This window comes from Staurois parvus, unplaced genomic scaffold, assembly GCF_062004578.1.
Source record: "Staurois parvus isolate SC_StPar_1 unplaced genomic scaffold, SC_StPar_1.0 ptg000418l, whole genome shotgun sequence".
Lineage (NCBI taxonomy): Eukaryota > Metazoa > Chordata > Amphibia > Anura > Ranidae > Staurois > Staurois parvus.
Window position 1 is genome coordinate 697,381 of NW_028318214.1, and position 22,347 is coordinate 719,727.

Here is a 22,347-nt window from a genome sequence, read left to right on the forward strand (position 1 = left end):
GAAGGAGACCGGCCTGTGCGGTGTGTGGCGTACATATGTGTGGGACTGCAGCACAACATGCCTGCGCTCAGGTTCCTGCCATGGCTTCTGGAGGCCTGCAATGAGAGGTTCAGCATCTTTGGCCCTTGCTGGTCCATGGTCCAGGATCCTGTGCACAGTAAAAAAAAGCCTAACTGCTATCAAGTAAAGAAAAAAAATCACTGTGTGACCATATCAACTAATCAGGAGAGGAGGAATTTTGGTATTGACATAGGCCCTGCAAAGGAACACCGGTTACCATTAGCAATGCCGTATAGCCCCTGCAAAGGAACACTGGTTACCATTAGCAACGCTGCAAAGCCCCTGCAAAGGAACACCGGTTACCATTAGCAATGCCGTATAGCCCCTGCAAAGGAACACCGGTTACCATTAGCAATGCCGTATAGCCCCTGCAAAGGAACACCGGTTACCATTAGCAATGCCGTATAGCCCCTGCAAAGGAACACTGGTTACCATTAGCAACGCTGCAAAGCCCCTGCGAAGGAACACCGGTTACCATTAGCAACGCTGCATAGCCCCTTCGAAGGAACACTGGTTACCATTAGCAATGCCGCATAGCCCCTGCAAAGGAACACCAGTTACCATTAACAACACCGCATAGGCTCTGCGAAGGAACACCGGTTACCATTAGCAACGCCGCATAGCCCCTGCGAAGGAACACCGGCTACCATTAGCAACGCCGCATAGCCCCTGCAAAGGAACACCGGTTACCATTAGCAACGCCGCATAGCCCCTTCGAAGGAACACCGGTTACCATTAGCAACGCCGCATAGCCCCTGCGAAGGAACACCGGTTACCATTAACAACGCCGCATAGCCCCTGTGAAGGAACACCGGTTACCATTAGCAATGCTGCATAGCCCCTGCAAAGAAACACCGGTTACCATTAACAACGCCGCATAGCCCCTGCGAAGGAACACCAATTACCATTAGCAACGCCGCAAAGCCCCTGCGAAGGAACACCGGTTACCATTAACAACGCCGCATAGCCTCTGCGAAGGAACACCGGATGCTAAATCCTTGATTGTGAACTCAGTAAGTGACAGGTGCTCCATTGTGCTCAGACTGGTTCCCCACATGGATCTGCACTCACCGTCATCCCATGACCACCTATCTCTAGGATGGTCGTTTGCGCTTTTGGGACTATCCCAGTGTGCAACGTTGTAATGGTAACCAGTGTTCCTTCACAGGGGCTATGTGGCGTTGCTAATGGTAACTGGTGTTCATTGGCATGGGCTATGCAGAGTTGCTAATGGTAACCGTTGTTCCTTCGCAGAGGCTATGCAGCGTTGTTAATGGTAACCGGTGTTCCTCCGCAGGGGCTATGCGGCGTTGCTAATGGTAACTGGTGTTCCTTCGCAGAGGCTATGCGGCATTGTTAATGGTAACCGGTGTTCCTTTGCAGGGGCTATGCGGCGTTGCTAATGGTAACCAGTGTTCCTTCGCAGAGGCTATGCAGCGTTGTTAATGGTAACCAGTGTTCCTTCGCAGAGGCTATGCAGCGTTGTTAATGGTAACCAGTGTTCCTTCGCAGGGGCTATGCAGCGTTGTTAATGGTAACCAGTGTTCCTTCGCAGGGGCTATGCAGCGTTGTTAATGGTAACCAGTGTTCCTTCGCAGGGGCTATGCAGCGTTGTTAATGGTAACCAGTGTTCCTTCGCAGGGGCTATGCGGCGTTGTTAATGGTACCTTCACTCTTTATCTTCACATACTGGGACTGAGTACTAATACCAATACAGCAAATGTTTATTGTATATCACAAAGTATTTATTTATTGTCGCTACGTTTCTATTGTTTGCACGGCATAAGCTCAGTCTATATGGTATTTATTTAGAAAATAAACTTTATTTGTCACAGAAATGCAAACAGAAGTCATGCTAATCAGCAGTAATACGAGTACTGAACAGGAATCACACAGCACTCAGAACACTCAGCTATGTTTACATTGGTGATGACCTCACTCAGCATGTGACCTGGGGAGGCTCTGTGATTGGCCGGTCTCCAGGAAGTGGGGCACTCCAGAAGTTCACAGCCTGGTGTCCTTGTTGCAGTGAGTGTGTGCACAAAGTATATGTTTTGTAATAATAATGTGTCCCTGCATGTGTGCTCTGTGCTGGCTTCTCCTTCTCTACAGAACTTTATGTCAGTCCAATGTTGCAGTACAAAGGTGACATGGTGTCCTTGTTGTCAAATTGCAGGTCAGAGTCCTGAGGACAGATCTTTGCAGCCATGGCTTTCCGTCTCTCTTCCCTGCGTCTGCTGCGGACGGGCCGACTCCCTGGATCCCCGCACAGGCTCTTTTCTCTCACAGCCCCAGCTGGCCAATATGCTGCCCAGGCTGCCAGCTTCCTGTACACCCCGGAGCACCACGCCATCAGGGAGTCTCTGCGAAAGGTACGGCTTCTGCTTCACGTTCTGTATGAAGGCTTTAGGACTTCTTCAGATGGCCCAGCTGCATCCACCCATAACTAGGACAGTTTGGGGTGGACTGGCAAGCACTGATCCTTAAGGGGCTCATTCAGACAGGCACTGAGTCCCAACCTGTGTGCTGAGCCGCTGTCAGCTGCGTGTGCATCCACATGGCAGCTGCAGGCAGCCCGCCCATAGAAGTGGATGCAGTCGCAGACACTACACAAAGTCGCATAGCAACATTTTGACATGTGGGTGCAGGGATCTGTTCACACACTGTATGTGTTCAGTTCCCCACATCCGTGCTAGTTGCATGACAAAATGTTGCCATGTGGCTGTGTACGTGCAGTGTCTGCAACTGTATCCACTTCTATGGGCTGCCTGCATGCAGCTACAAAATTCTGACGTGTGTGCAGGGATCTGTTCACACAGTGTCTGCATTCAGATGTACGCATCCACATCCACTTCTGTGGGCTGCCTGCATGCAGCTACAAGATGGTTGTAGCAAAATACAGCTCAGGCTGGAGGGTATGACTCAGCGCGCATCTGAATGAGCTCTTAAAGTGGTTCTTAAGGCAAGTTTTTTTTTTATACCTTAATGCATTTTCTACATTAAAGCAGAGTTCCACTCAACAGCGGAAGCTCTGCTTATTTGCCTCCCCCCCCCACCCCCTCCACTGCCATATTTGGCACCTTTTGGGGGTGGGACGGGTACCTGGTTTTCCTTCCGCAGTCTCCTGGAAACTTTCACAGGTCCCAGAAGACTACCAGACCAATCAGGAGGCGCAGCACAGTAGGCACCCGGTTGTGAAGCCGCAAGCTGTCACAGCCTGGTGCCCACAGTTGTGATGCCGGCGCAGTGGAGGAGAGAATGAGAGAAGGGACGGCGCGGTTGAGAACATCGCTGGACCCCGGGACAGGGAGGTGTGTGTTTATTTAAAGTCAGCATCTACAGTTTTTGTAGTTGTTGACTTTTAATGAACACAAAAATGGCTGGAACTTTGCTTTAGGGTAAAAGAACTTCTGCATGCACCCCCCTCGTCCCTTATGCTTACCTAAGCCTGATCTCAATCCTACAATGTGCACAAGAGTAGCGTCTCTCTCTGTTCTCTCCTTCCTCAGTGGCTCAGACACTGCTGCTGCTGTCAGTCACAGCCAGGGAGAAGGGAGCTGGGGGCAGGGCTGAGCCCCACTCTTAGTGCCCTATGGACTCACAGAGCCGGCTCAGGAGGGAGCACACACGTATGCCACCATAGCAATGCTATGGGGGGTACTCGGAAAGGGAGGAGGAGCCAAGAAGAGGAGTATCGGGGCTGATCTGTGAAAAAACATTACACAGAGCAGGTAAGTATAAAATGTTTGTTATTTTTACAAATAAAAAGCAAGCCTTTAAATCGCTTTAAGGATCAGTGCATGTCAGTCCACCCAAAACTGTCCTAGTTATGGGTAAATGTAGTTGGGCTGAACCATCTTCTTATGGTATTTGGAGCAATGAATCTTGCTATGTAGGGATGAGCTCAAGCATGCTCAGATCCTAGTTTGAACCCACCTGGGCGATCCCGCCAGGAAGCTGTCAATGTACTCGGCCAATCATTAGCCTTCGAGGAGTTTCCCACCCTACAGCAGCATGTTTCCATTTCTTTTGTATACGTGCAGCTGCAGGTCACGGAATGCTCCCGTCACAGATGATTGGCTTAATACAGGTTTGCTCATTTCGGTTCAGACTAGATCCAAACACATCTGAGCCGCTGCTATGAAAAAGGAGCCTTTAAGGCCTCATGCACACTGGTGATTGGGGTCATATGATGTAAAATTCAGGAGTAGTTCCCTGATACATACAACCACCCACAGAGCTGCAAAAAAAAAACCACCCACAGAAATCACAAGGTAAATGCAGGTATTGTGGTTCTTTGAGTATGTTTATCTCCATACGCATGCACATGTTTACCCGTGTATACCTGGATACAACCATTGATTTCTATAGGAGGCAGTACGTAGCACCTGTTGCTGCAGGGGGGAGGTATACACCCACATTTTTTGTCATACAGCCCCAGGTACCCATGTGCATAAAGTTTAAATGAACCTTTACCTTGCTTGGATCTGGTAAAGGGAAAGGTTCACTTGATAGCAGCCGCCACAAGGATGTTATACTTCCCTGCTCTGATCTGTAAAAAGGTATGAGGACATGTGACCACCCACCCCTTCCCTCCCCACATCCAATACTTAACGGCCCTGAAATCTATTTTTCATTAAATTGTTTCTTATTGTGTTTCACTGCCTCCTTGCAATGTCTTCTATGAACTCCCAAACATCTCCTTTTCCCTCTGAATTCTGTTTCTTTGGAATGAGCAGTGCTTGTTAGTTGTAATCGTGCACTTTTTTATACCCACTACAAATCTCATAGTCAATTTTGGGAGTGAGCAAGAGAAGATAGCTACATTGCTACATACAGTGGGAATATGGAAAACAAATGTAGCCACCTTCTAACAGGAAGTCAGATGACATCAGGAAAAAAAAGGAGTGTGGAGATTTGGGATGAGGTTGAGAGCAATAGAATCAAATTTTTTGAATTAAAGTGGAATACCACCCAAAACCTAACTCTACAGCTACTCTTGGCCCCATTCTAAGCGAATCTATCTAACCCTGTGAAGAAAGGACCCCTATACTTACCTTTTCTAAAGCAGCTCCGGTCCGGTCTCCAGCGGCGGCTTCTGTGTAGAGAGAGGAAGCTGACAACAGCTGGGAAATGTCTAGGAGATGACACCATAGACGTACTATGGGGCATCTGTTGCACACAGAAGCCGCGGCTGACAGCTCAGCCTGGGACAGGATTGGAGTGGCTTCAGAACAGGTGAGTATAGAAATCTTTTAGGGATGCCCTGAAATGTCGGAGGCCAAAACATATCATTTGAAAATAGCCCTATCGGCATTTTGCCAATAGGAAAAAGTGAGCTGACACAGGTGCCGATAATGGTGGCCTGAGGGACTATTTGGCGCGGGGTTTAGGGGTCTGTGTGTACTACAGATCATGGAAGGGGGGCGGTAGGAGAGGAGTTAAGCAGTGTATACAGTGATGGAGCTGTGTATACAGACAAGCTCTCTCACTTGCCGCCATTAAATGTCATTGCCGGTTTTTAAATGCAATTTCCGGCTTTTTTTTTTGTCTTCACTTAATAGCTCCAGGATGGAGCTATCATTCGCCTCACCGTTAAAGTAAACAAAGGGGCAGGGTCACCCAGTGACCCTTTGTTTACTTTAGCGGGCAGAGCGAATGACAGCTCCTTCTTGGAGCTATTGCAGTACTAGGGTCGTTGGCTCGAATCCCAACCACGGCAGCACCTGCCTGGAGTTTGCATGTTCTCCCTGTGCCTGTGTGGATTTCCTCCAGGTACTCCAATTTCTACCCACACTCCAAACACATGCTGGTAGATTAATTGAATCCTTTCTAAACTGTATATGTATGAATGTGAGTTATGGACTGTAGATTGTACACTGATTGAGGGTTAGGGACTGATGTGAATGTACAATTTATATGTAAAGTGTTGCATAAATCGATATATATGTACCTGTAATCAATAAATAATTAGTAGTCAGTGAGCAAAATGCCTGTTACATTGGTTGACAGTAGGAAGACCCCCTTTCAGTGGTGATCAGAATGCCACCATTACAGACATTTAAAAAGATCATTAGTGTCATGCCGCTGTCAAGTGGCATTAGGTCTGGAACTTTGCAGGCACCATCCAATGGGAGGTCAATCAACCACAGTTCAAGAAACCCCTACCAACCTCTGGAGGAACCCTGGTTATGAATTCCTGGTCTAGGGTGGTAATAATGCGGTTTAGAAAACCTTGTCCAATCACTGTTTTTTTCCAGTCAGTGCTCTCACTTCCTTTTCCATAAGAACAAACACAGATGTTTGGCTGAACCAAACATTCATGTTTATGACCGTATTAGCGATCAGATGGTCAAATCTTGCTGGAATGGCCAACTGCTCTCCTGTGTCTGGGGGTACATCTAGCTTTGCTATGTGCTAATAGCTGCAGTGAGGCTCCAGCTGTGTTCTATGCAGGGATGTAAATGTATTCATATATAGCAGTGGTCTCCAACTGCGGCCCTGGGGCCAGATGTGGCCCTTTGCCTACCTCTATCAGGCCCTTGGGACACTATTTCATCCACGACTGATGCCAATGATGGGCTGCTATTCCTCCCACTGACAGCAATGATGGGGCACCATTGCTCAAACTGACACCAATGATGGGGCACCATTGCTCAAACTGACACCAATGATGGGGCACCATTCCTCAAACCAACACCAGTGATGGGGCACTATTCCTCCCACTGGCACCAATGATGGGGCGCCATTCCTCCCACTGACACCGATGAAGGGGCACCATTCCTCCCACTAACATCGATGATGGGGCACCATTCCTCAAAGTGGCACCGATGATGGGGCACTACTCCTCCCACTGACCCCAGTGATGGGACACTACTCCTCCCACTGACACCAATGATGGGGCACTATTTCTCCCACAGACACCATTGCAGGGGTATTATACCTCCCACTGATACCAACAATGGGGCACTATACCTTCCACCTATGCAAATGAAGGGGCACTGTTTACTTCCACTGGTGTTAGGGCATTTTCTTCTCCCATTGGCCACAGTTTGGCCCTCATAGAGTCTGAAGGACAATAAAACTGGCCCTTTGTTTACAAAGTTTGGAGACCCCTGATATATAGAAAGGGACAACTGCAATTTTAAAGTCTCTGGAAATGTCAGAACATTTGTTCATTGTAAGCACTTTCACTGTCACATCCTGAGCCCCCCTACACAGGAAATCTCCATCACTAATTGTATAACTCTCCCTCTTTCCTCTACCACTGTAGGCACAAGATGTGTATATAGCTATTCAGGAATATATGGGAGGAAATGCTGAGCTGGTGCACAGAGTTGAATTCTTTATATTTTCAAATGTTATCATTTAAAGTGGTTGTAAAGCTTTAAGGTTTTTTTTACTTTAGTGCATTCTCTGCATTAAGGTAAAAAACCTTCTAAGAGTACCTCCTCCTCATATCTGAGCTCAATCTTGATCCAGTGATATGACCACAGAGACTCTTTCTACTCTCTCTCTCCCCATTGGATCCTGAAGCTGTCAGTCACAGCCAGTGAGGAGGGAGTGGGGGGCGAGGGCAATGAGCGCAGCTCTGGAGCAAGCCTGCAGGGCTGCTGCCATAGCAAGCGGCTTCCTCTGGGGGCACTTGGCGGGGGTGAGGAGGCAGGAGCACCAATGGGGGACCCAAAAAGAGGAGGATTGGGGCTGTTCTGTGCAAAACACCTGGTGTTTACCATGTTTGTCATAAAAAAAGAAGTTATGGGTTTACAATCACCATATACCAGTAGAGTTTTATTCAAATGTTTGGATGGAAATTCAGAAAAAGCGTTCTGTCAGAGCATGTGATAGTATCATTATGGACTTTGCAAATTTTGCATGAAAACCCTGAAAAAATGTGTTAAATTGCAATGCCAGTGTTTCAAATTGTACATTACATTTGATTTCAGGATGCACATGTGTAATACAACAGATGCCATTTTTTTTCTGAACAAAACCACATTCACGGTTAGAGTTCTGTTCCTTCTAGGGCCGAGAAAAATAATCAATAAGTAGGTAATATGCCTTGTGAAAAAACACAGTGGAGCCTGCTGTCACTGTAGTGCATCTGGACGAGGACAGGCTTTAAAGAGGTTTCAGGACATCAGGAACATTAAAGTGTTACTAAACCCAGTACGCTGCATTCACTATATCTGGTCTCCCCGACCCTGCATTCACTATATCTGGTCTCCCAGACCCTGCATTCACTATATCTGGTCTCCCCGACCCTGCATTCACTATATCTGGTCTCCCCGGACCCTGCATTCACTATATCTGGTCTCCCAGACCCTGCATTCACTATATCTGGTCTCCCCGGACCCTGCAGTCACTATATCTGGTCTCCCTGGACCCTGCATTCACTATATCTGGTCTCCCCAGACCCTGCATTCACTATATCTGGTCTCCCCAGACCCTGCATTCACTATATCTGCTCTCCCATGTCCCTGCATTCACTATATCTGGTCTTCCCGGACCCTGCATTCACTATATCTGGTCTCCCCGGACCCTGCATTCACTATATCTGGTCTCCCAGGACCCTGCATTCACTATATCTGGTCTCCCCGACCTTGCATTCACTATATCTGGTCTCCTACAGTACACAACATGGAAGTGCAATTATTTTAGTAAATATAAACTGCTAAATTAATGAATAACAGATAAGGACAGCGCCTCTGGAATAAAAAAATATATATAAATAAGGAATATGTTTAAGGAGAGCCGCTATCAACCCAAACAGAGCAACCAAGCAAAGCAATAAATATCAAGACAGTGCTCTTCCCAAAAAATATCTCTTATAATACAAAAATGATGAAAAACAACTATACAAAACTAGGAATAAGAAAGTGTGGGAAAGTGTCCAAAACTACAATGTGTGGAAAACTATTCAAAAACATAGCATATTATTAATCAATATATCTTAAAGTAATTAACAAAAAATATTACAAAAAAGTATTTATAATTATTAATTACAAAGGTCTGGGCAAGCGTTCAAAAGAAAAAGTAAAAAATAAATAAATTTGTGAATCAGTCGGTAAACCGATGGAAAGAAATATGTTAAACCCAACCAGGGAAAACAACCAAGGAAATTTATAGCACCCAAAAAATATCTCTGATAATGTAAAAAGTGTTAAAAAACAAATGTAAAAAACTTGTAATAAAAAAGTGTGGGAAAGTGTCCAGTACTGAAATGTGTGGAAAACAGTTAAAAAAACAAAACATACTAATATCTTAAAATAATTAACATCAAACCATAAACGAAAATGACAAAAAATACTGTGAGAAAGTGTCCAAAAGAAAAAAGTCAAAAAGAGTCAATAAATTAGGGAGACAATAAGTGGAACAATGCAACAAATAATAAAAAATGCAGAGGCAATCAAATACCACTGAAAGAAAGCTCTATTTGTGGGGAAAAAAATGACATCAATTTCATTTGGGTGCAGCGTTGCATGATCACGCAATTGTCAGTTAAAGTATCACAATAAATGGCCTGGTCAGGAAGGGAGAGAAATCCTCTGGAGGGAAGTGGTTAATGTTTCAACCTGGAGTGACAAGTATGCTTTAAACGATAAAGCTTAAAAGGCTTCTTCTATGAACCGTAGAGGTGTGCAGAACTTCTACGAAATGCCAAAGGTAGAAAACTTGAAAATGTCAATTTAATTACATCATTCCAAGTGCCAAGCTCTTTCCTCTGAGCTCTCAGCGCATAAAGGAAGCTTGAAAAATTAATAAGAACAGAACACAGGTAATATTTACTGTGATTTCATAGTAAAAAGGTTCTATCTTCATGTACTTTATTCACTTTGTGCCTCCTGGAAAAGGAGTGACAGGGCTGGTGACTAGTGAAGAGCAGAACAATTTAATTGAATCAAAAGATTTCTGATTTACTGGGTGAACCAATCTTCTCACTGAATTTACTGATAAGGCGGTAAAGTTCAGACCCTTTGGGGGGCCACACTCTAGCCTGTCTTCAATCCTTTACTCATTAACCTCCAATCAGCTTGAGAGTATTTTTCCCACAAAATTGTCTTGGTGAATTTTTATGAGGTAGGTCACCAGGTCTTTCCTCAAGTCTCCCTATATGTTAAAGTTTGGGACCAACATGCAAAATGTTATAGCACATGCGCATGTAGGCAGGTGCAGTCTATTTCCTCCACTGTAGGTGGCGCTCAATCTGAGTGTTACCATAGCCTGGAGAGGACGACCAAGGGAAATACCATTTCTCTATGGCTTTCTGGGTCAAAGGAGCTACGTTCCAGTTGACTACGCTTCAGTCAAGTGACTTTTGCAGGGCCTTCTTGGGTCAGCAGGATCTATTTAAGTCTCTGCCTCCGGGTTTTGGCACACATTTTTGTGAGTGGCTAGTGTAGAGAGAGAGAGAGACCCCATTTGTTATGGAGAATAACTAGCAGTAAGGAAAGGCTGCAAATGAGAAGGGATGGGCTATGGATTTGCTATCCTGAAAAGGAGCTTCCTCTCTTGGGACCAGACTAGCCAGGCCACACTTTATCCTCTAAAACAGACGCTGTCGGCACATCTCCTCAGCCACATCTTTTACATCAATGAACTATGAGTTATTTCTCTCATGGCGCTCTCCCACCAGGGGGTTTGTACTGTTGGCATTCTATTCAATACAAGTTCCAAGTCTACCACATCAGGATTAAAATTTGGCTGGTCAGCCTGCAACAAACCAAATTATTGTTAAAACAAAGGGTTTAGTTTGCAAACATGTGCAAATACAGGCGTACCTCCGTTTATTAATTTAATGCGTTCTCCGAGACGTTTCATAGTGTGAAAAATTTGTAAACCGAAATGCGGTTTCCCATAGGAATGCATTGAAAACCAATAATCTGTTCCGGAGGTCAGAAAAAAGTAAAAAAAGAGTCTTATCTGTTCAACTCTTTATGAAGTGCACTTTAAAGGCATAAATACTGTACAGGGACATGATTAAAAAAAAATTGTAAATGTATTGAAAACCAATTAATCTGTTCCGGAGGTCAGAAAAAAGTCAAAAATAGTCTTATCTGTTCAAAACTCTTTATAAAGTGCACTTTAAAGGCACAGGCCGGTGCTATAAACCTCCCAGGCGCAATGCATCCTGGGGAAACTTACTTTGTGTTGCAAAAAAAATTAGTAAACCGAGGCATTGTTTTCAATAGATTTTCATTCGTAAGCCAAAAATTATGTTAACCGAGGCGGTCATAAACCGAGGTACGCCTGTATATGCGTAAACTGCAGAGGCTACGTCATGGCACCACAATGTACAGCAATTATGAGAGTTCCTAAAGCTGGAGCACATATATAACAATGGATAGATTGAGGGCAGGTATGCCTGGAGGGAGCTATAGGAACACACTGGACACCCAGCAGTAATACAATGGCAGCAAAGGTATCCAGTGTGTCCCTTCACCAATTCACCAACAGTACAGACAAATAGCAACCACCCCAATCTGTAACTGGCCTCTGCAGCAAGGAGTACATGGAAGGGCGACACATGTAAAACAACAACATACAAATATTCCCAGTTCACTTACTAGTCAGCATGCAAGAAACCATATTAACCCTGTTTAACAATTCACGTTAAAACAAGGGATTTAGTTTGCACACATTTGCAAATGTATATGCGCATGCTGCAGAGGCCACATCCCGGCACCCCAGTGTACTGCAGTTCTACAGTTGCAAGAAAAAGTATGTGAACACTGAAACAGTTTTGTGAAGAGGAGTGGTCCAAAATTACTCCAGATCGTTGTGCAGGTCTGATCTGCAACTACAGGAAACGTTTGGTTGAGGTTATTGCTGCCAAAGGAGGGTCAACCAGTTATTAAGTCCAAAGGTTCACATACTTTTTCCTCCCTGCACTGTGAATGTTTACATGTTATGTGCAATTAAACCATGGCAACATCTAATGTTTGTGTAGTATTATGTTCAGCAGACTGTGTTCTTCTATTGTTGTGACTTAGATGACGTTCAGAGCACATTTTATGCCCAATTCATGCAAAACTCCACGTAATCCCAAGGGGTTCACATACTTTTTCTTGCAACTGTAACTCTATAAATGTTGAGAGTCTCCAAAGCTGGGAATTTTTGTTTTTTGACATGCGTCGCCCTTCCTTGTGCTCCTTGCTGCAGAAGCCAGTTATAGGTTGGAGTGGTTGCCATTTGTTTGAACTAAAATTCGACTGGTCCCTGCTGAACCGAGTGAATTTTGATCCATGTATGGCCAACTTAACTACTACTACCAACTGAAGATTAAAAACAAACCGAATAAATTTGTTCTCACACATGAAATGTTTTTGACGTGATAGTATTATCAGTGTGTTGGTTTCAATTTTGCCTCAAGTTGGAAGTTAGAATGAGGTTTAGTGTAGGGTTAGGTTGTTCTTAAGGTGCTGACTGAACAAGAGAAATCTAATAGGTTCCTCCATCCACACTAAATAGCATGGAAGGAGGGATCTCCGCTGCTGGCTAGTGCATTGAAGCAGCCACGGCACCCACGACTGCTTGAATACCTTTGGCTGAAAATTTCAACCCAGCTTTTTCAATTTATCAGTTGAAGTTTGTTGAGCTGGGTGGTGTCCATACAATACTATGCAAAAGTCTTAGGCAGCTGTGAAAATATGCTGTAAATGAAGAATGCTTTCAGAAATAAAAGTGTTAGTAGTTCATTTTTATCAAATAACATAAATGGAAAATAAATGAACAAAGCAGAAATCCAAATCAAATCAATATTTGGTGTGACTACCCTTTGCCTTCAAACCAGAATTCTTCTAGGTAGACTTGCATGCAGTATTTGAAGGAACTGGGCAGGTAGATTGTTCCAAACATCTTGAAGAACCACAGATCTTCTGTGGCTGTAGGCTGTCTCATATCCCTCCTGTCCCTTCATATAATCCCAGACAGACTCGATCATTTTTAGATCAGGGCTCTGTGGAGGCCAAACCATCACTTCCAGGACTCCTTGTTCTTCTTTACGCTGTAGATAGTTCTTAATGACATTTGTTGTATGTTTGGGGTCGTTGTCCTGCTGCAGAATACATTTGGGGCCAATCGCACACTTCCCTGATGGTGTGGCATGATGGATAAGTATCTATATTTCTCAGCATCGAGGACTCCATTGATTCTGACCAAATTTCCAACTCCATTTGCAGAAATGCAGCCCCAAATTTTCACAAACCTCCACCATGTTTCACGGTTGCCGGCAGACTCATTATTGTACCGCTGTCCAGCCCTTCACAAACAAACCACTTCCTTCTACAGCCAAATATTTCATATTTTGGACTCATCAGTCCAGAGCACCTGCTGCCAATTTCCTGCACCCCAGTTCCTATGTTTTGCATAGGACATGGAAACAAGGCTAAGCGACTCAACTATGCACAAAAACATAGGAACTGGAGTGCAGAAAAATGGCAGCAGGTGCTCGGGATTGATGAGTCAAAATGTGAAATATTTGGCTGTGTTGAGCCGTGTAATATTTGTAGCTCCCGAATTAGTCATGACGTTCTGGTTGAGATGGGTAGTGTAAGGACTAAGCAAACCGTGGATAGCAATGAAGAGATTTCTCTGCTCCAGGTAATAGGATGTGACTCATGGTGCTGCTATAGGAGCCATGCCTGTGTTCCTGGAGGAATTTCCTGTCTCATAGGATCTGCCAGAGAATAGATAACAATGGAGACATAGAGCCAGGAATGTGGAGTGAAATGACAGAAGTTACAAAGTTTTAATTGCTCCCTAGAGAAAACTCATATTGTTGGAAAGGACAGATATACAGATTTTTATCTTTTTCTTCTTAAGATGGCCATAGATATAATCGTACAATCAGTCATTCAATGTGATTAAAATGATCAAACAAAAGCAAATATTCTCATTCTGCTCATTTAGGGAGCTCCTGACCAGGGGCGGACTGACCATTGGGAAACTCGGGCACTGTCCGAGGGCCCGGGGTCAGTAGGGGGCCCCATGAGATGCCCCTGGTACCTTTTTCATAGGCTTTTTTGAGTTTGGGTAAGGGCACAGGGGCCCCATGATCCCCTATTGCCCGGGGGCCCCATGAGTTGTCAGTCCGCCCCTGCTCCTGACCAATTTCAACAATCAGCTGTGGTAGAAATTTGTTGGTCGCTGTAAATTGAATAAACACATATTTGCATGTTGTAATTCCGATCGATTAAACCAGAACTTCAGCACCTGTTCTTTAAGGCTCCACCCACACCGGCGCCACCATTATGGTGCATGTGCAGATATGCTGAAGGGCTCTGCCTGGCTGTTGGGTCCTAGCAGGGTCCTTCAGCACAGCTGCGCATGCACAAGGCATTTTCTGTATATGTACACAGACAGGGAAGTTTTTAAACAGTTCCGCGCTACCTGTCTTTACGCATGCACAGGGGAATGTTTCTGCGTGTGCAGATGTATGGGGAAATCTGCATATGAGTATATGTCTACGCTAGAATTGTGAAAGCACTGTTTTGCAGCACTAACAATGTAGAAATAAATAAATGTAAAAATATATATATACTGTATACATATATATACAGTGTGTATGTGTATATATATATATATATATATATATATATCACAATTTAAAGAAAGGGCAAGAGAGGAGGCAGGGCAAGGGAAGATTAGTTTTAAGATGAAGGTCTTTAAAGAGTTACGAAACCCCGGACCCTGCATTCACTATATCTGGTCTCCCCGGACCCTGCATTCACTATATCCGGTCTCCCCGGACCCTGCATTCACTATATCTGGTCTCCCCGGACCCTGCATTCACTATATCCGGTCTCCCCGGACCCTGCATTCACTATATCTGGTCTCCCCGGACCCTGCATTCACTATATCTGGTCTCCCCGGACCCTGCATTCACTATATCTGGTCTCCCCGGACCCTGCATTCACTATATCTGGTCTCCCCGGACCCTGCATTCACTATATCTGGTCTCCCCGGACCCTGCATTCACTATATCTGGTCTCTCACAGTGCACAGAACATGAAAAATGCAATTCTTTTAGTAAATATAAACTTCTAAATACCTTTTGTCATCAGTAGTACATAGCAGTCTTGTGCCTTCTATCAGTGTCCAGCTGAGCACTGGTTTAAGCTTGTAGGAGGAGTTTTAATTCTCCTCTGACTGTCCTTTGAGGCTGCAGGACCCCTGACCCTCTGTCTGGACAGACCTGATTAGCCTTTTGCTGATCGCATGCACTCTCCCAAGAAAAAAAAAAACTCTATAGCAATACACACTACACTGAGAATGTGCACAGTGACTCCTAGGGCTCTGTACTATCAGCAGATGGATTGGGGACAGTAGAAGGTGAGGATCAGAGAAGACTGGATCAAGCAGCCTTTTTTACACAATGTGGAGGATTAACCCCGTAGGTTCCACAGTGAATATGCCAAGCATGCTTTACTGCAAATACAGACTGATTTATTGTTGTGGGTTTAGTAATACTTTAAATGATCATTTTTAATATATTTTTTTACATTTTAACTGATAGGTCGATATTTTCAGTCAATCACAAAATGCAGAAAAACACAGAGTGTGTTGCCTAATTCTATAGTTTAATAGATGATAGTGTTTAGGAGATTTCACGGCTTTAAACCTGAAATAAGCAACCTTGCAAACGAGAGCTCCAAATCACTGTTTATTAGTGAGAATACAGCTGTATGAGAGCACCCATGCCCTGACCATCAGATGCTCTCATTAATTTCATTACAGTTCACATTTTTATAGGGTTTCTTTAACACAGGCTACACCCTTCATTGCTAATCAATTTACAACACTGGTGATGTATAGTGGACCAGTCTACAACACTTAATGAGTATAGTGGACCAATACACATTATTCAAACGTACCAATACACATTACTCAAATGCCATTTAGTTGAATACACAAACAACCAAATACAATTTATATTATATATATTTTATAATTGAATATGTCTATATATACGCCTAATAATAATAGCCATTACTAATGCAATGGACCTTACTCTAAGATACTCATGTATATATTAACTTAATTGAATTCTTTTATTACTATTATTTCATTAAAATGTATTATTAAGATGTAGGATATAGCAAGGATCACATTTATCCCTATACAATAGAACACACGTCTGTAATTGGTCATATCTAAATCAATTGTATTCCACATTTCTAATCAAATTGCTGAGTGCTTACCTGAGATACGCACATAGGGACAGATTAGTAAGACATTGTACATACTCTTGCAGTACCTCTGCAGTTCTCCAATGCAAGATGGGATTTCCCCTCTTAGTTGTCACCGGAACACGTATCCCCATTGGAAGATTTTCCTGCTAATCCTGTTTCAGTAAAAACACAAAATGTTAAAGGAAAGGTAGTGTCCCGGTGTAAGGTCAGGTTCAGAGACCAATTGCTACAGCAGTTGTAAGGCTTACCTGAAACCAGCAGGGTTGGTACACCAGTGGATCACCCTGGGAATGACACAGGCTCACCTGAGGTGTGGGGTCTAAGTATTAACCGGTTTTCCCCAGAGCTCCTAATGGTGGAGATGGAATTGGCTGCATGTTAATACCAGGTCGCAGATCTCAGACTCACCCCACCAGGGAATGAACCAGCTGGAAACCGATAGCGGATCAAACAGTTTAGGGATCAGACAGTAGCGGAGTCAGTCACAAGCCAAGGGTCGGTCACAAGTGGTAGCAGATGAGGATGAGACGAAAGCGTAGTCAGTAACAAAGCCAAAGGTCGGTAACAAAGATGTAGACGGCAGCAGGACAGAGAAGCAGGATATTGGCTGGAAGGCACAATAATCTGGCAAGGAGGAAGTGCAAGGACATGGCCTTTATAGGAAGTTCATGGGAGGAGCAAGGAGTTCAAGGTTCAAGACAAGCAGGGCCAAGGCAGGATCATCCAAAGAATTGTCAAGGGAGCTGTCCAGCATTCCAGGTGGCTCAGTGAGCAGAAACATTGCCTCCCACCGCAGAAGGCCCAGGTTCAAGTCCAGGCCCTGACAGGTAGGGCCAAAGCTCTTTTGACCCTACTTCTCTTGTAGGCACTTAGTTGTGCACCCGTATTCAGCCAGCAGTGAGCTAAAGCCCGTGGCTGGCTTGTATGGTGGGCGAGTTGTTAAGTTGTACTGGCTATGCCATGTTGTGGGAGGGGCTTACCACGCCCATGCACTAGTGGTACCTTTGCCCAAGGGCGCGTTCATCAATGCCTGGAACTAGGTGGGAGTTGCGGTCAGTTGTACAGTCTAACATTAAGGCAGTCTCTCGACTGATGAGCTAGCACTGGATGTAGAATGAAGCTGAGTTTTAGATAAAGTGTTGTCCCATAGCCCTACATAAAGTGACTATTACGGATTGCATTTCGAGTGGCATGTTGAGCTACACCACCTCCACCAGCCAGTGTTCCTCTGCTACCTAACAGAATGGGATCCTGGGGAGGGTGGGCACCAGAAGATCTGACCTGTAGAGCCTCCCAGCCTGTTCTGAAGTGAACTCACTACCTCAATGCCAGGCTGACTCATCCAAGGCTGCTACCCAGCTTCTGTCTAAAGAAACACAATAAAGCCTATATAGCTAACCTACCATGATACACCATCTTCCTACTTGTGTTGTTCAGATAACAGAACAGGTTTTGGCTGTGGGACAGGAAGCAAAGGGAAATCTCCCCAATGCCAAAAAATTACAAGGGCTATGACCCTCCCTTATTCTATCCCAAATACAAAAAAAGTTTTTTCTTTAGTTCTACTTTATGTCAAAGAGGTTTTGGAGATACTCGTGTCCCTCTACTCTAAACTCTTTTGCCCGGTATCTCAGGAACAGCTTTGGAGCACCATGTTGTATGTTGAATGAATTTCTTGTGACAACCTTGGTTTCTAGTCCCAGCTGTTGGACGCTCCACTCATAAATAGTTCAATGAAAACGGGGTCTGTGATTGCGAAGTATAGGGTGACTTGTCAGAGGAATGACAAGGTGAGATTCACCTAGAGAAAACATGGAGGAATTTATGCAAAATTAATCCTGTGCCATCTGTATGGGATTTCTTTAGCTGCATCAAGGCTTGAAAAATCCATCATCATTTGTTTCTTTTATATTGCCCAAATAATTAACTAATTCAGAATTTTGCCACAGTAAAGAGTAATAGACAAGCTGGCATTCTTTTGTGTTCCTCTCTATTGGGGCTCCATACGGTGTTCTCTGGGAGAATGACTTATGCATTGTTGAGAAACAACTCGTGTTCAGACCTCAGATCGGCCCCCAGTGCATACGCTTTAGACCTCAAATTGGCCCCCAATACATTAGGGCTTAAAATTTTGAGTCTAGACCTACTAGCCACACACAAACCTTACTCTCCACGAGTTGCCTCACCCAACCTTGCCCACGTCCGCCTCTTGCCCCAAACTACGCCCCCTTAAACCTTATGAAATTATATTTTTCTTTAGAATACAGTCTAATAGCTGGTTCACATAATCAAGTCTCATAGTGGATAAGAGGCCAGACTGAGCTTAGAACCTAATTTATGAAACCTATGTAAATGTGTAATGTGTATTCACAGCATCTCTGTTATTATATTAGAAAGTCACATAACACATTTTCTGCCAATAAAGTATTAAAAAAGGACACAACGTGTTAATAACTGGATGTAAGGTCTATCCATAGACATAGGACAATTGTCAGCGAATCCTGGCAGACTGCCAGAGGCATCCCCTAGTGACCATTTGTTGCATATACTGTGTGTATGTTCATGTCACTGATGTGTAAAGGTATGACACCATGTCTGGTGAAGACAACTCGGTATTCTAAAAAGCTTGCACTAAAGTATATTAGGTTAGCTAGCAAAAAGGTGTTGCTTACATTTTCACATCCTTTCTACTATCTATGGCTAACGTGGCATGTTATTATTACCGTATTGAGTACAGACACCAAGAGAAAGCACTATGCAAGTTTTCAGGTACTACTGAAAGCTATACAACACGTACAATAGGGTGTTTAATAAAAGATTAAACTTTATAAAAACTGTAGGAGTAGAGCATGGACCTCTAACCGTACACAAAGAATGTACAAATAACCATACATAAACTGAACATAATTTGCACAGACCATACCCAAAAATACTTCAAGGTCCCCCAAGGCGGTGGAGAGCAGGCCTCTCCTTGTGTCCCCCGTGGTGGTGGAGAGCGGACCTCTCCTCAAGTCCCCCGCGGCGGTGGAGAGGGTGTCTCCTCTCAGCGGAGGAGAGCGGACCTCTCCTGCACCTGTCCCCTCAGCGGCGCTGCCAGTGTAATGGCGGTGCCGAAGAAGCTGGAAGTTGGAAACCGGAACTTGGCTTCACAATGAGGCTAGGAGCGCAGGTGCAGCCGCTCCATCCATCATCTGTGCTCGCCACACAGGAATTTCTCCTCGCATTTGGCGAGTGGGCGAGCAGCTTTTTCAAGCCCTGCAATACATGTACTACAGACCTCACTTCAGCACCAATGCATAAACTTAAGACTAGTGGTTCACCTATATACTGACTGCTGAAAATGATCTGCCGAAAATAGGGTTATGGACGTATTGCCGATAGAAAAAAAAGGTGGCAATAATGATAATGGACTTCAATGAAAAATTGCATCCCATGGACTTGAATGCAAAAACGCGTCTTATTGACTTCAATGCAAAAACATTTACCATATTTGCCGGCGTATAAGACGACTTTTTGACCCTTGAAAATCTTCTCAAAAGTCGGGGGTCGTCTTATACGCCGGTACACATGTTAGGGGGGCTGCGGCATTAAGTACAGGGGTTTGCAGGGGCTGATGTCTCTTACCTGGATCCAGTCCCACGACGATCTGGTCCAGGAAGCGCGGCGTCTCCTTCAGTTCGGCCACTGGATGTTCGTGCGGCTGCTCGGCTCCGCCTCCTCACCGGTGATTGGCCGCCAGAACTGTAGCTCAGGAAAGGCACACAGGTGGCCAATCACCGGCGAGGGGGCGGAGCCGAGCGGCCCCGCGAAAATTGAGTGCCGGAGCAGCAGGTAAGTGTTCTGTGTAGAGGTGCTGCTGCAACCACATATGCTGGCTGCAGCAGCACCATACTAGAACAGGGTCAGCAAGTCTCAGTGGGAGGAATAGTGCCCCATCATTGGTGTCACTGATACCAATGATGGGGCACTATTCCTCCCACTGATACCAACGATGGGGCACTATTCCTCCCACTGATACCAACGATGGGGCACTATTCCTCCCTCCCACTGACACCAACGATGGGGCACTATTCCCCCCCCCCACTGACACCAACGATGGGGCACTATTCCACCCCCCACTGACACCAATGATGGGGCACTATTCCACCCCTCACTGACACCAATGATGGGACACCATTCCTCCCACTGACATCAATGATGGGGCACTATTCCTCCCACTGACACCAATGATGGGGCACTATTCCTGCCACTGATACCAATGATGGGGCACCATTCCTGCCACTGATACCAATGATGGGGCACCTATTCCCCCCACTGATACCAATGATGGGGCACTATTCCTCCCACTGACACCAATGATGGGGCACTATTCCTCCCACTGACATCAATGATGGGGCACTATTCCTCCCACTGATACCAATGATGGGGCACTATTCCTCCCACTGATACCAATGATGGGGCACTATTCCTCCCACTGATACCAATGATGGGGCACTATTCCTTCCACTGATACCAATGATGGGGCACTATTCCTCCCACTGACACCAATGATGGGGCACTATTCCTCCCACTGACATCAATGATGGGGCACTATTCCTCCCACTGGTGTGCATTGGAAGAGGGGTAGTCTTATACGGCGAGTATAGCCCAAACACTACATTTTAGCAGGAAAAGTAGGGGGGTCGTCTTATACGCCGGCAAATACGGTAGGTTTTTTAATTGTATATACCTGTATGTATTTCATTTTATTTTCTGTCCAATTTTTGTGTGTTCCTTTCAATAAAAGTTGTTTTTATGATACTGGATTGTATTTTTTAAATTCATATTCATTTAAATTAAATTAATAAAGTTGAATACAATACAATTATATATAATTTTTGTATTTTTCTTTAAACTGTCCATTTCGGTTTCGATTTTCGGCTCAGTGCATTCTGGTTTAGTTTTCAGTCCATTTTGGTGCAACACTGCTCAGAACAGCCCCCAGTGCATGCACTTTAGACCCCAGATCAGCTCCAGTGCATGCACTTTAGACCCCAGATCAGCTCCAGTGCATGCACTTTAGACCCCAGATCAGCCCCAGTACATGCACTTTAGACCCCAGATCAGCTCCAGTGCATGCACTTTAGACCCCAGATCAGCCCCAGTGCATGCACTTTAGACCCCAGATCAGCCCCAGTACATGCACTTTAGACCCCAGATCAGCTCCAGTGCATGCACTTTAGACCCCAGATCAGCCCCAGTGCAAGCACTTTAGACCTCAGAACTACCCCAATACATGTACTTTAGATCCCAGATCAGTCCTAATGCTTGTTCATTAAGAAACACAGTAGGTATTAGACAGGGTTTTTTTTCTCAGAGAATAGGTGCAGGTACTAACCTCTTCTGAGTCACCCTTTGTCCCCACCCCCTACCTACCTCCAAGCACTGTCCCTTGGTTCCACCCTCTATCCACCTCCCATTGCCATCCCTTTTAGAGAATACAGAATCAATTAGCATTTTGCAGTGCTAAGAAATCTGTATGGAATTTGTTTATTATAACAAGAAAAGCAGTAAAATAGATCCCCTGCAGCCAAAAACAGACCCTCCACAACAACACCCCCCCGATCAGCAACAATACATGCCTCACAACAAAATAACCCCAGAAACAGTAGATCCCCCCTCAGCAACAACAGATCTCACGGCAGCCAGTATCAATAGGCCCTCCAGAACCCAGCAACTATTGACCCCTCCCTCAACAGTAGATCCCTTCCAACAATAATTGACTCCTCAGTGTTATACACCCAATCAGCAACGATGGATCACCAACAGCAACAATAAAATCCCCCCTGCAACAATAGATACCCAAGCAGCCAGCATCAGTAGACCCTCCAGTACATCCCTGCACCCCTTGCCATGACATACATTCAGCACTGCAGGTGCTGGAACTGCATTCCCCGGCAGTCCTGATGAAAAAAAGCCCTGGAAGTATGTACCTCTGTAGGTGTGTGTGTGGCTTCTTTAGCACAGCATGTCCATTTCTGCAGTCTTCTCAGGCAGCTGGGTCGGCCAGGCTTTGTAATTGACAGCCTAGTTAGCTGCCATTTACAGCCAAGCA

The 22,347-nt window shown here is 44.9% G+C and overlaps 1 protein-coding gene across 2 annotated transcripts in view; it reads left to right on the forward strand.

Moving 5' to 3' along the window:
- The first annotated feature begins 2,011 nt into the window (after nucleotides 1-2,011).
- The window catches only part of LOC149454738 (putative acyl-CoA dehydrogenase 6), a 147,120-nt gene continuing 126,784 nt past the window's right edge, over nucleotides 2,012-22,347 (forward strand). The window contains exons 1-2 of one of the 2 annotated variants that reach the window (XM_089687131.1): nucleotides 2,012-2,092; nucleotides 2,237-2,432. In XM_089687131.1, coding sequence (XP_089543257.1) covers nucleotides 2,268-2,432 — 165 coding nt within the window. In that variant the 5' untranslated portion in view covers nucleotides 2,012-2,092; nucleotides 2,237-2,267. The remainder of the gene's footprint in view (nucleotides 2,093-2,236; nucleotides 2,433-22,347) is intronic. The other variant, XM_089687132.1, reaches the window with a different exon arrangement.